General features: G+C 42.9%; 1 protein-coding gene across 1 annotated transcript in view; it reads right to left on the minus strand.

Moving 5' to 3' along the window:
• Positions 1-14,115, minus strand: part of STARD3 (StAR related lipid transfer domain containing 3) — a 123,383-nt gene that overhangs the window by 79,324 nt on the left and 29,944 nt on the right. Inside the window, exon 2 of the mRNA XM_069237448.1 lies at positions 3,644-3,928. Within this exon, the coding sequence (XP_069093549.1) occupies positions 3,644-3,862 (219 nt within the window). The 5' untranslated portion in view covers positions 3,863-3,928. The remainder of the gene's footprint in view (positions 1-3,643; positions 3,929-14,115) is intronic.

Raw genomic sequence — 14,115 nt, forward strand, 5'->3', positions numbered from 1 at the left:
AATAAGGTTTACTATTTAGAATATCACCCCTGCACAAACCTCGTTGACCACTCCACCCCTATCGCTTGTCATACTAACCTTTTTAAGCAGTTATGCAGCATTACTTGTAAAATTCAGACTAAGCCGCCTGAATACCACAGACAAAGATATCCCCCACTGTGGCTGGTATGGTATGCATAAAGTATAAGAGGCAATGGAATATACAGTGACCGGGTTGGCCACTTCCATGTCTTTGTTGTGGAACACTTCGAGCATCAAGTCCATCACTAGTGGTTTCACCCCTGCATGCATGGCATGATGGGAGGTTATTAGAAGTTTCACAGCAGGTGGGAGCTTGGCAGACAAGATAAACCTACATGCCCATGGTTTATTTTCACTGTGCAACAAAAGTCAACCGTACTTTGGACTTCGTCAACAATAAGTTTCTATATGTACTCGCAATTTTGCAGAATCTGTAAACTTGTGCCCTTCTTGTCATTATAAACACATCTGGTTGTTAAGAGGGTGTGGAACAAACACCCAGGTACATCCCAGCGCAAGTGCAAAGGAAGACTCCAAGACTGATTAATGTCTGCTGGAGAAAACTGTCAGACCGAGTTGTTATAACCTTAGGTACTGTTGTGCTGTCAACTCACCAAGACCATTAGAGAAGGCAGTATTTTAATACTGTACTCGGGGAGGGCAGGTTGACACCTAGGCAACATGAGATGCTTCCCAGCAACCCAGAGTCAAGTTAGCCATAAACATCTTGCAAATCTCCCTTCACCGTCTGACCGTACATCCTCCTCTGTTGTCGCCATATCATCAGAACCAACTTTGGAATGTTTTAATTACAAGTATGCCATAGTTAGGCTACTTATGGCACACACAAACAGTTCTCAAAACAAGAAAGGCAGCCGTAAAGAACAAGAATTGGCACAGCCACTTGGTATGGCTACTTTACAAGTGAAAGTGCTTCTTCGCTGTTGGCAGTGTGTGTGGCATTGTGGATGGGAGAATGTGCGAATGAGTCAAATACTAGTGAGAAGAGTGAGTGCATGTAGGAGAGTACATGTACGGATGAATAAAAAAAAAAAAAAAAAAAAAAAATTAAGGCCCAAAAGCAAGACCACTACACTGACCTTGCCGTACACGAATACTTGTGTATTAAGGCCTTTTGCCAGGCTTATGATCCTAGGTAAAAGATGCTTGTTGAAGGAAAAATCATGATAATTTCAATCTTAGAAACAAACACCTGCTGAAACTTCATATCTGTCCAAATTTCCGTAAGGAGGGTGGCTGGAAAATAGTCACTGAACCTACTCACTGAACTTCAAAACGGTACAACTGTTTCCAGTCAGTGCCTGTGTACTTGAAAATCATAGCCTCTCACCGTAAATGCATATACAGAAGCCCCCCTTTATAACATAACATCATATCCACAAGGGGGTGTTTTTAGCTCACCTGACCCAAATCTGGATGCATCCCCAAACCATGCTGTAGAGCAGAGGTCTTCAATATGGGGTCGCAACCCCCAGAGTGGCCCTGGAGTCCTGGAAAGAGGATCCCGCGTTACCCCAGCCGATTGTTAAAATGCCTCAGGTGAACTTTGATTTATTGAGTCTCCTGTGCTGTTGTACGGACAGCTAAGGAGGCCTTAATACCAGGGCGCCTGCTTCCTGAGTGAAATGCAAATGTAAAGGGCAATCTTCAAGTGTAAAGAATGTTTGGGAGCGGATTCAACCACTCAAAGCTTTGTGATCACAAACATTTATTCTTTTTTAGTGGTAGTGCAAAGAGTTAAGAAGTGTGTGTGTGTGTGTGTGTGTGTGTGTGTGTGCTTTTAATTGTAGTTACACAACACTTAATTCAGCTGGAGGTGTTGAAGAGACAGCTATTTAAAAAAAAAAAAAAAAAGAGGTATTGCATATGCTCTAATATTACTTAAATCTACATTTTTAAAGCACAGTTTTATCTTAAACCTTTTGTAGTGGCCTATCCTATTCTGTGTCTAATGCAAGTATAAAATAATGCCTTACATGTTTACAGTGCTTTCTGGCACAGGCTGTGACCTCATGGCACTAAAAATACACGTCACTATTCTCCACTGCACCAACCAAGAGTTAATTATGTCGCTCTCCGGTAACACAGAGACCTCTGTGGTGCATTAATAGAGGTTTCATAATGAACTACAGGGCATTTCCCAATGAGTACCAGCTTTCTTTTATTTATTTTTCATTTAAGCTGGTTGTCATTTTATATGTAGCTACCTAACGGTGAAAGACTTAAAAACAACGAAGAATATTTTGGGGTTTATTTATGAGAGGCTTGCGCTGCTGGAGCATCACTTTTTTTTTACACTCCAGTGGCACAAGCCTCCTAATCATACGTATGAGGTGACGCAAATCCACCGTGCGTGGCTTTGAATGGCCTCATAGATATGGAGTAAGGGAAAGCAGAGCGAGCCGTTGCACTGCCTAACTTTGCATCAAGGAGGCGATCCATGAGCGATGTGGTGGGTGTTCTCATGTAACACCCATGGATTTTGACACTGCCCCAGATTTACAAAATCCTGTAAACTGGAGCAGTGCCAAAACCTTACGCCTCCCAGAGCAGGCATAATGAGGAGAATTTTTTTTAATTTCTCCTCTTTCCATGTGTGTTGCTATCTGCCGCACATATAAAGAGAGGTACAATGCCTCTCTACATTGTTTTTGTGCACAAAGGTGCCCCTTCCTGCACAACAACAATCCTGCCTACGTTGGCCCTAGGCAGCAATTTGTGCACCAGCGAAGGGGGAAAGGACAGAAATGCACTGCATTTCATACATATGGTCCATTCTTCCCCTTTTGTATTGGCGTAGGGCAGCGTAGCAAGAAGACTTGTGGCACTGTCTTTCGCCAAATCCTCAGAAATGAGGACCTTTGTTTTTAGCTACACCTTTGACCATGTGCCCACACTCACTGACCTTTGGTGTGCTAAACACTGTTTAATATTAATATTATTTTCCGCGGTAAAAGTGATTTGCTGTGGGAAATTGGGACATTTATTATGGTCGATGATGAGGAGTACTAGGTTCTAGAAATTTTTGTCAGGAGGGGGTCCTTACATCTAAAAATCTTTGCGTGGGGGTCCCGGCATCAAAAAGTTTGAAGACTTCTGCTGTCGAGAGACATTGTGTAGGCCATGGCCACGGTTCTGCAGTAGTCAGTAAACATCAATGCCAAAGTCTTAAAAACCAGGTTTCGGGTCAACTCAGCTTTCAACTAGAAATCAACCTCACCAAGAGAAACATTAGAAAAGTGTCAGTTTTAGGAGCAGTTTGTCTCTGGCTGAACTGTAGGGCGCACTCCCTCACTCTATATGTTTTTTTCCTCCAGCACAGCGAAGTGCCGAATGTGACCTGCCCATTTAAATTACCCCTGCTGTAGGAAAACTGAAACCCCGAAGCACCCATGATTGAGATCTAAAGGGTACCGCGAGGCAAATCAGTGCACGGAGCGGTCCTATGCAAGACAGTTATTCACTCATTCAATCATTCGCAGTGGAAGGTCGTTATTCACCTACTCACTTCCAGCCATTCATAAACTGATTACAGTCGACATTTAACTAAATAGCTCAATAAAAACAAACTGACGAGGGTGTGTTGGAGAGGGATACTTACATTCAGCTCAATAATCCACAGGAGGGAGACGAAGAGCAGGTCAAAGGTCACAAAGAGGCAGAAAGTCCGCCTGACATCCGAGATGGCCTTCCTTTTCTCGGGTGCAAGGAAATAATGCGGGGAGTAGATCTGGCTCTGCGAGTAGGAGGTGTTGATGGAGGCGATGGCGGGCAGGCTTTGCTCCAGGTCACTAAGGTAGGACCCCGGCGGTTTACTCATCGTCCTCTCAGAGCCGGGGCTCGACGGCAGGCGGAGGGAAATGGTCAGCTGGCATCAGCATTCAGTCTAAGGATAGAAACGGGAACAGTGAGTGGAAGGACAAAAGCAGAGGGCGCTTCGCTGCAACTTCCCCGCGCTGCAACCCGTTCCCTTCTCCGCTCAAAGTCCGTCGTCACCTCGCTGTCACCCGAGATGCCTAAAAGTCAGAGGCCATCGGTGCGCCAGCTCTAAGGTGGTACCAGTCGCAGTTCTAGACTGCCTGGCAGAGGTCTCAAGTTCTCCCGGTGCATGCGAATGTTTTCTATTGTAAGAATTTCAGTGTGATAAGCAGACTATCAAATCTCAGAATGCAAAGCGGAAAACCTGAACTGTACAAGCTACTCACGCACTGGCCTAGGGAGGCTGAGAATTGAGAGATCTGCCTAGTTGAGAAACCTCTTAAGTGCTGTGGGAGTTGCCTACTTTATGACAGCTTATACACTAGGATTACAAACCCTTTTACTGTACACCTGGTGTGGATGTCTGACGATTCCACATGCGGCCTTGATAACAGGACCACTTATTTCACCAGAGAGCATGCGGTAAGCCGGCTTGAGGACTAGACAGGACCACTGTTCTAGGAATGCATATCTGGGACCCCCCCCCCCCGCCAAATACAAAAAACAAAATGCATACATGATCGGCCTGACATTACCCCAAACAGGCTCTCCAGATAAAGAGCTGTTTACCAGATAACTGGTTTGAGGTTGGAATAGAGGCTCCTATGCCAGCTCGTCTCAGTTCAAAATCTTACTTCACACTCTGGATGGCCAACAAAACAAGCTCATGCATTGACTGGAGCTGAACCTCTGTCTGCATTCCTTTAAACAGAACATATACTGGGTCTCTTAGAACTTATGTTGACAACGTACAGAGACAGAAGGGCCAAGACAGATCTATTTTGGGCTCAATAGCTAGCAAAGAAGCGTGCATCCTCTTCCACATCACCCTCACTGCAGGCAGGGACCAAACTAGAACAATTCTGTATAGGCTCTGACTTCACCCTCCCACCTGCTGGCCAGCAAATCTTAAGACCAGAGCCAACCTCACCTACCTTCCCCTCCCCTCCTCTCCTCTCCTCTCCTCTCACTGCACCCTACTCGCCCACCCCCAATTCAAGAGACCGTAAAAACAGACTGACTGACGACGAGAAGGCAATGCAGTGGGGAGTGGATCCATGAGACCAGGACAAGGAACTCAGAACAGCAATGTGCAGGTGTGCACCAAGGTCATCAGTTACCAAGCAGGCACAGGACGCCATGTGTAGAGTTCTTGCTCGTCAACCACATGTGCACTGTGCTGTATCTCTGGAGGAAGAGGTGCGTAACCTAGAGGCTTACACCTTACATACAGGATACCCAATTCTTTGGCACCCTGCAGCCACTTAACCTTGCCCAAAATCTGACACAGGCTAGTAGGTATGCCCAAGCTAAGACATGGTGCAACCATGACTAGAAAATCCCATAGTACAGCTAACTGAAACTTCTGTTGGCAAATCCAGGGCCACTAGAATTACGCAATTCTGCACTCTTGCATTTGGAATGACCAAGACTGGTACAAATTCTCCCACATAATGTGCAGATGTCAGTTAAAAAAATATTCCTATTGCAAAAGGATCTGTAACTGCAAACCTGCTTCAAGGATTAACTGGTCACCTTTCAGTTTTTGATTGCTGCATTCAGGTATTAAACTAGTATCACTGAGGTGCAGCCATAGGGCAGGTACTATTAATATGTGCTAAAATGACAAAACTAGCAAAGACTGTACCTCGTTAAGCTACCTCATCTTCTCCTACCGTATAATTTATCCAACCCTGCATATTTTGGTCTGGTGCTGCCGCATAAACCTGGCAGCCCTAGGTATATCCAACCCAAATAGTAAGGCGCAGAGTACTTAAGCACACACGGGGAACCAAATTATAAAAATCACCTTCCTGCTGCAAGACCTCTGCCAATCTTTTCAGCTGAGCAGCTCCAACAACATTAGTGGATATTTGATGGCAACAGTAATCATTGAAAGGGTGTACCGGCAAGTATGATTGCTGCAGTGTACTCAAAGCTAGATTGCATATTTTATTTGGCTGTCTTGCTATCTGTAAAAAGAGCAGTGATTCAGAGGGGTCGCCCGGAGATGAAGGGCCTTCTCATATAAGAATATATTGACCGATACAAGTACAGAGGGCAGCGGCCATTATATTTTATGAATAGTAACCATACAGAAGCATATCGCTTCAGAACCATCTATCTCTCTGGACCCATGCGTGCTAGGACCTCTGCCCTTTCACTATTATTTCAACAGTTGCATGTTTCTAACACTATAGTGTAGTCATATTTCGTTCCAGAAGTATAAAACGGATTGGATAATCAACTTTTTAAAATTACAGTAACTCATTAGTACTACGGTACAAACCATAAATCACAACTTAACCATCAAGGAAATCTTGAGTGCCCTTGCTGACATTTGCATGAAATAGTATCCAGTACTCTAGCGTAGTGAGGAGAACAGTCCATTTAATCTCCGAACCTGTCCAGTGATCCAAAAACCCAGAAGCTAGATTCGCACCTGGAACACGGTGATTCTGAAGCCCCCTAGAACCTGCAGACACTGCCCAACAATGACAATAGCATGTCAGACAGTGGAGGATCCCAGGTTTCCCAGACCACATAAAACCTACAGTAAAATATGGGCATCAGTAGATGGTCATCACATGTGCCTCCACTCCCTCACAAAAAATGCAGATGAAGCTTCACAACGAAAAGTAGATGCCCAAAAACCTCTCACAACACCATAGAAAATGTAGCCCGAATACCTACACACCCAGGGCACACCTATCAAACAATCGACAGTGCCAGGCTATGAAAAAAGCCAGAGCCCATTCCATAAAACTATACGCACCCATCAAAATGCGCACCATTTAAAAATGCGGCATGCCCTTCAGGTCCTATCTTGCGCAAATGTTTGTCGCATGAACCCCACTAATAAAAATATGTCCCAATGTAACCATCTATCAAATGTGTCCTCTCCTAGCACTCATCTTCTAAGCAGAGCTGCCAGCCACGCCGTTCAATGTCATCTAATACAATCTAGCACATGCGCAATATAGCACCCAGCTAGAAAAACCCAACCCACCTCTTTGAATAGGACCCATGTCTATCTGCGCACTGCAAGCTCCATGACCACCTCTGAATCTATGGTCAGTTTTTACAGTGAAAGGCGAAAGCTACATTTACAGATAAGCGGAACAAGTGATTGGATCTCTGAATTAGTGCAAAACGCAAAAATAAAAATAAACATTTTCTGACCTCACTTCAACATGTAGTTTTTGTACATGTTGACACTGACCATGTGTGTCACTGTAGGTCATGATCTTGTATGTAACCAAAATTCATAAGTAACAGAAATTATGCTGGTTACCTCCATGAATGTTTAAATCTGGTTCTTAATAGTAAACACTCTCGTATCCTTGGGTCATGTTCGCTCTTTATAAAACTGCACATGCTAACTGAACTCCTGCATAAGCAAACAACAACAAATTGCCCCTGGTCAGAAAGGTTAAAAGCAATCCCCCACCAAAGGCCCTCCAACATGCCTCTGCTCAGAACTTGAGCGATCTAGGTTGTAGTCTCCTTGCTTCCACCTCACCACAGATGGAAAAGCACCACCACCGACCAAATGACCTCAGTGTCTGTGTCTCTCTCTCTCTCTCTCTCTCTCTCTCTCGCTTTCAGAGATTCTGCACCGACTCAGTACTCGCACTCAAACTTACGGGGTAACAATTCGTCGTACAGCATTGCTGACATCAGAAATCTTGCATAGCATTCCATAACGAATGAGCCGGTTCTTGCTACCAGAGTTACCCTGCCCTAATGGAATCATCCCAAACCCCACTGTAAAATACTAATTAGAATAAAGCTAGTTTGTCTCGATTTACCTCTCACTGCTGCTCTCAACTGCGTGAATTAGACGTAGGGTGTGCTAAATAATCCCAAACTGAGAAGGCATTAGCTCCCAGTACGTATTAACAGAAACAGGGTTTTGATATTGGACACGGAGTGAAGTATTATTCGAGTAAATCATACCATTTAAAAGAATCAAATAGGTGTTTTTTTGCATTTAAAAAAAGATAATATAACAAAATAATAGTAAAGGATATAATGAAATAAAGACATTTTCTTTCAGGGATATTTTTACAGTGTTGTGCTTCAGTCGGCAAGTGAAAAACCTTTCCAGGAGGAAGACAAGGGAGAATGAAGCAAATTTTTGTGCATCACTCGGAATACCGAACAAGCAGAGCTTCCCCACAACTTGTAATCAATGCAGCTGGCATTGGAATGGAATATTTTATTACATAGCTTTCCAAACTTACAGGGAAAGATGTCTTGAAGTCTTTTCTTTCCAACATACAACTGGTCCAGATGCAGTGGAAACGTGTTCTGTTATCAAATTCATCAATATTGCCCTATTTTATGTGATTAAATTTCATGAACTATGGTCTACGTCTTATAAACTCTGTCCTGGTCAAATGCTGTGAAGCTGTGTACAGAGACACTAGAAAATGGTAGGCCAACCCAATGGGTGCTAGAATTCGAAATAATATTTTCTTTAAAAAAAAAAAAAAAAAAGGAGGTTATCCAAACCTTATTACGTACATTACAATTTTAGCAAAAATGATTGCCATTGCTCCCCCTCTTTGATAACACAATAATCCATCTCATTAATATAATGCTGCAGACCACCTGCGGGCAGTAGCCAGACGCAGTATAAGTTATAGCAAACCAAATAATTTCATGCTGACCTGAATGAAATGTAAGATGTCACTGAACATTTATGTGAGCAGCCGAGCTATTTAGATAATTAGGAATCTAGATTATGAAAATGGTATAAAGTGAACACAGTGGTAATGAGTAACCTGAAGTCCAGACTTGAGTTGGGAAATATCTACCCTCGTGATAATTGGTTAAATTGACCATGAAGGTCTGGAAAACCGTGTAATATTTATTATATCTAATATATTCCAACAACACAAGGATCAGAATCTCTCAAGTTTGATGAACACCAATCTATTACGATTACTGCTCTTCAAATTGGGCATGATATATGCAGGATGGTGCTAACTGCATCAACATCCTCTTGTTCTATTATTTACCATAAATGATCCGCTCAGTATATTTAAGCAGGTTTCAGCTGACAAAATTTACCTTGGCAAAAATGCAGGGGTGGGCTGCTTGTAAGGCAATTTTCAATTATGGTATGTGCAGGAACAGTAGTCATAACACACATCACAATTAAAGACACAGATTGTAAAGGGGACGTAACATTCTATCACTTCCAGTGCCCTTTTAGGAGGGTTTCTCAGGTCGTTCGGTGATTTTCTATCAGTATTTATCTGATACTAGCCACTAAATAGAGAGGCCCATAGATATTATTTGAAGTAAATTATTGAGGGTATGATTTGTAATTCTTGGGAATGAGTTCGATAATAGAGAGTACTTTACACATTATTACGTTTTATAAAAGAGCTGGGAGCAGATAGGCACGTGACCTACTAATTATGCAGTGTGAAGAGTTCGAACAAAACCAAACATGTATCCAGTGTTTGCAGGGATTTCATAATTTCTACAAGCTCTTTCTAGGAGAGATGCACAACAAGCGACCCTGTAAGAGCCCCTGATAAGTCCATCACTTTTTCTGCGAAAAATCAACTGTGCAACAGCTATCCTCCTCCATGGATTTCTTGAGTGCATCACATAGCAGTATCCCGAGTATTTACTGAAGAAGGACTCCTGAAGAAGCTGGTGCAGATAACCCCTGATACAAACAAACAAAGCAATAGACCACTTCAAATGACCACCTGCCACCCATCAGAGGGATGTCAACTGGTTGTGGCACTATTGATAGATAACTGATATTTATTGTTACTCAAGGCAATTGGCATTTATTTTGTTGAAAACAAAATAATGAAAAGATGCGTGAATCTGCGGGATTCTAGCCTATCACCATGGGGTCAAACCATATACCTGCAGTGGATGTACTCGCTTATTGAACCATTAGGTACAAGCAACATTTCAGATTCCCAGTGTAAAAAGATGTAATTAATACAAGCAGCTTTCCGGCTAATGGCAAGTCAATATCCCTTAAATGCAGTATGGTTGGATTATCTATTTATCCAAAATACATTTTCTTTTTAAACTTGGATCCAGCTCCTGAAGGACAGCAAGTATGGTTCTTGGAAGTAAAGATAATAAACCTATACAAGATAATAAGTAAAGAGTAGCATTACGTCTGCTATAAGCATAACTGTTAACAAAATGAACACTCAAAGGGCAATGGTCACCCACTACAAACCAACAATCTGGTGTCACACTTCCTGGCCAAAATCAATCAGGCCACTTCAGGATTAGAACTAATTCTTCTATTTACTTTGAATGGAATGTGATGTAAGGGACTACTCAAAATGTATTCTGCAGAATCCATTTGTGAAAAGTAAAGGTTGAGAAATGAATAAATCGGCATCCTCTTAACCCCTTCGCTGCCAGGCCTTTCCCCCTCCTGTGCCGAGCCTTTTTTTGGCTATTTGAGGCAGTTCGCGCTTAGACCTCATAACTTTTTGTTCACATAAGCTACACACGCCAAATTTGCGTCCTTTTTTTCCAACATCCTAGGGATTCTAGAGGTACCCAGACTTTGTGGGTTCCCCAGAAGGAGGCCAAGAAATTAGCCGAAATACAGTGAAACATTTCTGAAAAGTAGACAAAATTCTGAATTCAGCAAGGGGTTATTTGTGTAGATCCTACAAGGGTTTCCTACAGAAAATAACTGAAAAAAGAAAAATATTGAAATTGAGGTGAAAAAAACTGCAATTTGTCTCTACGTTTTACTCTTTAACTTTTTCCTGCAATGTCAGATTTTTTAAAGCAATATACTGTTACGTCTGCTGGACTCTTCTGGTTGTGGGGATATATGGGACTTGTAGGTTCATCAAGAACTTTAGGTACCCAGAGCCAATAAATGACCTGCACCCTGCAGTGGGTTTTCATTCTATACCGGGTATACAGCAATTCATTTGCTGAAATATAAAGAGTAAAATATAGCTATCAAGAAAACCTTTGTATTTCCAAAATGGGCACAAGATAAGGTGTCGAGGAACAGTGGTTATTTGCACATCTCTAAATTCCAGGGACCCCATACTAGCATGTGAATTACAGGGCATTTCTCAAATAGACGTCTTTTTTTACACACTCTCTTATATTTGGAAGGAAAAAATGTAGAGAAAGACAAGGGGCAATAACACTTGTTTTGCTATTCTATGTTCCCCCAAGTCTCCCGATACAAATGATACCTCACTTGTGTGGGTAGCCGTAGCGCCTGCAACGGGAAATACCCCAAAACACAACGTGGACACATCCCATTTTTTTTTTTTTTTACAGAAAACAGAGGTGTTTTTTGCAAAGTGCCTACCTGTAGATTTTGGTCTCCAGCTCAGCTGGCACCTAGGGAAACCTACCAAACCTGTGCATTTTTTAAAACTAGAGACATAGGGGAATCCAAGATGGGGTGACTTGTGGGGGCTCTGACCAGGTTCTGTTACCCAGAATCCTTTGCAAACCTCAGAATTTGGCTATAAAAAAAAAAACCAAACACATTTTCCTCACATTTCAGTGACAGAAAGTTCTGGAATCCGAGAGGAGCCACAAATTTCCTTCCACCGAGCATTCCCCCACGTCTCCCGATAAAAATGGTACCTCACTTGTGTGGGTAGGCCTAGCGCCCACGGAAATGGCCCAAAACACAACGTGGACACATCACATTTTTTCACAGAAAACAGTGCCTACCTGTGGATTTTGGCCTCTAGCTCAGCTGGCACCTGGGGAAACCTAGCAAACCAGCACATTTTTGAAAACTAGACACCTAGGGGAATCCAAGATGGGGTGACCTGTGGGGCTCTGATCAGGTTCTGTTACCCAGAATCCTTTGCAAACCTCAAAATTTGCCAAAAAAAAAAAAACACCTTTTCCTCTCATTTTCGGTGACAGAAAGTTCTGGAATCTGAGAGGAGCCACAAATGTCCTGCCACCCAGCATTCCCCAAAGTCTCCTGATAAAAATGGTACCTCACTTGTGTGGGTGGGCCTAGCGCCCACGAAAGGAAATGGCCCAAAACACAACGTGTGGATTTTGGCCTCTAGCTCAGCCGGCCCCAGGGGGGGTAGAAATGGCCTAAAATAAATCCCCCCCCCCCCCCCCCCCCCGGGGAGCGACCCTTGCCTACGGGGTTGCTCCCCTTGCGTGACAGCACAAAAAAAAAAAAAAAAAAAAAAACCCTGGTTCCTAGTGGTTTCTGCCCCCCTTGGGGGCAGATTGACCAAAAATCAGCCGATCTGCCCCCAAAGCGGGCAGAAATGGCCTAAATACAATTTGCCCCTCCAGGGGAGTGACCCTTGCCTAAGGGGTCGCTCCCCATCTATAAAACAACAACAACAAAAATCCCCGGTGCCTAGTGGTTTCTGCCCCCCTTGGGGACAGATCGGTCTAATTAAAATAGTTTGATCTGCCCCCCTGGGGGGCAGAAATGGCCTAAAATGAATTTGCCCCCCAGGGAAACGACCCTTGCCTAAGGGGTCGATCCCCTTATGTGAAATTCACGAAGAAAGAAAAAAAAAAAAAAAAAAAAAACTCCCTGTTGTCTAGTGGTTTCTGTCCCCCTTGGGGGCAGACTGGCCTCATAAAAATAGGCCAATCTGCACCCAATGGGGGCAGAAATGGTCTAAATATAATTTGCCCCCTATGGGAGCGACCCTTGTCTAAGGGGTCACTCCCCACCTCTAAAAGAAAAAAGAAAAGCAAAAACAAAAACAAAAAAATTATCCCTGGTGCCTAGAGGTTTCTGCCCCCCCCTGGAGGCAGATCGGCCTAATAATAGGCTGAACTGCCCCCAGGGGGGGGCAGAAAAGGCCTTAAAAAAAATGCCCCCCGGGAGCGACCCTTGCCCATGGGGTCGCTCCCTCATGCCAGTTTCATTTTTAAAATTAAATCCCTGGTGTCTAGTGCTTTGCAATCCGGCTTTTGAAACGCAGAGAGAGACTTCAAAGGGAAGAAATAACTTTCCTTCCCTTTGAAGCCTCTCTGGGCCTCCCCCACGTGATCGGAAGAGAAATGCAAAGCAAAGGAGGAGGGGTTAACACAATTTCCGGGGCAGAGAACATTGCATGGGTTATAGCTATATTAGAAATTAGACAGTCTATCATAGGAAGCAAAGAGTTCAATTTTCACTTTGCTGTTATTTTATGATTCCACTCAAAATCCCAAATATAGCCAAAAGCTTATGTTAGCATACCCACATAGCCCTGTGAACCTCAATGACCTATAACCCATTAAGACATTTACTGTCCATATAGCCAGTGTCACTGGATTTACACAGCAATGAAGACCCAAATTATGCAGCACTGGTTTCTAAATTATGTAGGATGGAAAGGTAAATTGTGCAGCTTTATGTAAAATTGTCATGGTTTTTGCCATTTTAACATGCAGTGATTCAAAATGTATCTCAATTCCATAGAACATGCTAACATTTAAGAACAAATGCTACCCTCATTCAGTTGATCTTATTCTACGAGTTACTCATCAACAAGTGATAATTGTGTCTTAAATGGAAGCTTAGAAACACCATTTTAAGATTGCCATTTCTACCTTCCAGAGTAATAGTCTGGGCACAACAAACAATAATGCTTTTAACACAAAACAAGCCTAAATATGCACACCTTTTTATTTGGTGTGACGTATAATGTATTCAATTGTCACTAAACAAACAGGCTGGAAGCCACATTCTGCTAAATATTTCTCTTAGGAACTTTGGAGAACATCCCACAACACGAAATGTTACAAAGTGTACTTCAAACCATCCCGAGAAGACACCAAAGTAATACTATAAGGCCAACCTCCTGGTAAAGTGCGTTACAGTCCATAAAACTGAAGGCAAAAGTTTACGAAGGCGCACTAGGCACTTCCATAGAAAGCAATGTGTGATGGGTTGAAGGCACAGGGACCTGTCAGATAAGCAACAAACTGTGCACGTCAACTAAAAACTTGCCCACCAAAAGGAACTTCTTTACTTCCGATGTTAATGGCTAAGTGGGTTATAAAAAAAATAAATAAAAAAAAAAACTACTGAAATACCAATTTATCACTTCCTTTCCAGAATTCTTGCAACTCCTGTGG

The sequence above is a fragment of the Pleurodeles waltl genome, chromosome 6 (assembly GCF_031143425.1).
Source record: "Pleurodeles waltl isolate 20211129_DDA chromosome 6, aPleWal1.hap1.20221129, whole genome shotgun sequence".
In the NCBI taxonomy this organism is placed as follows: Eukaryota; Metazoa; Chordata; class Amphibia; order Caudata; family Salamandridae; genus Pleurodeles; species Pleurodeles waltl.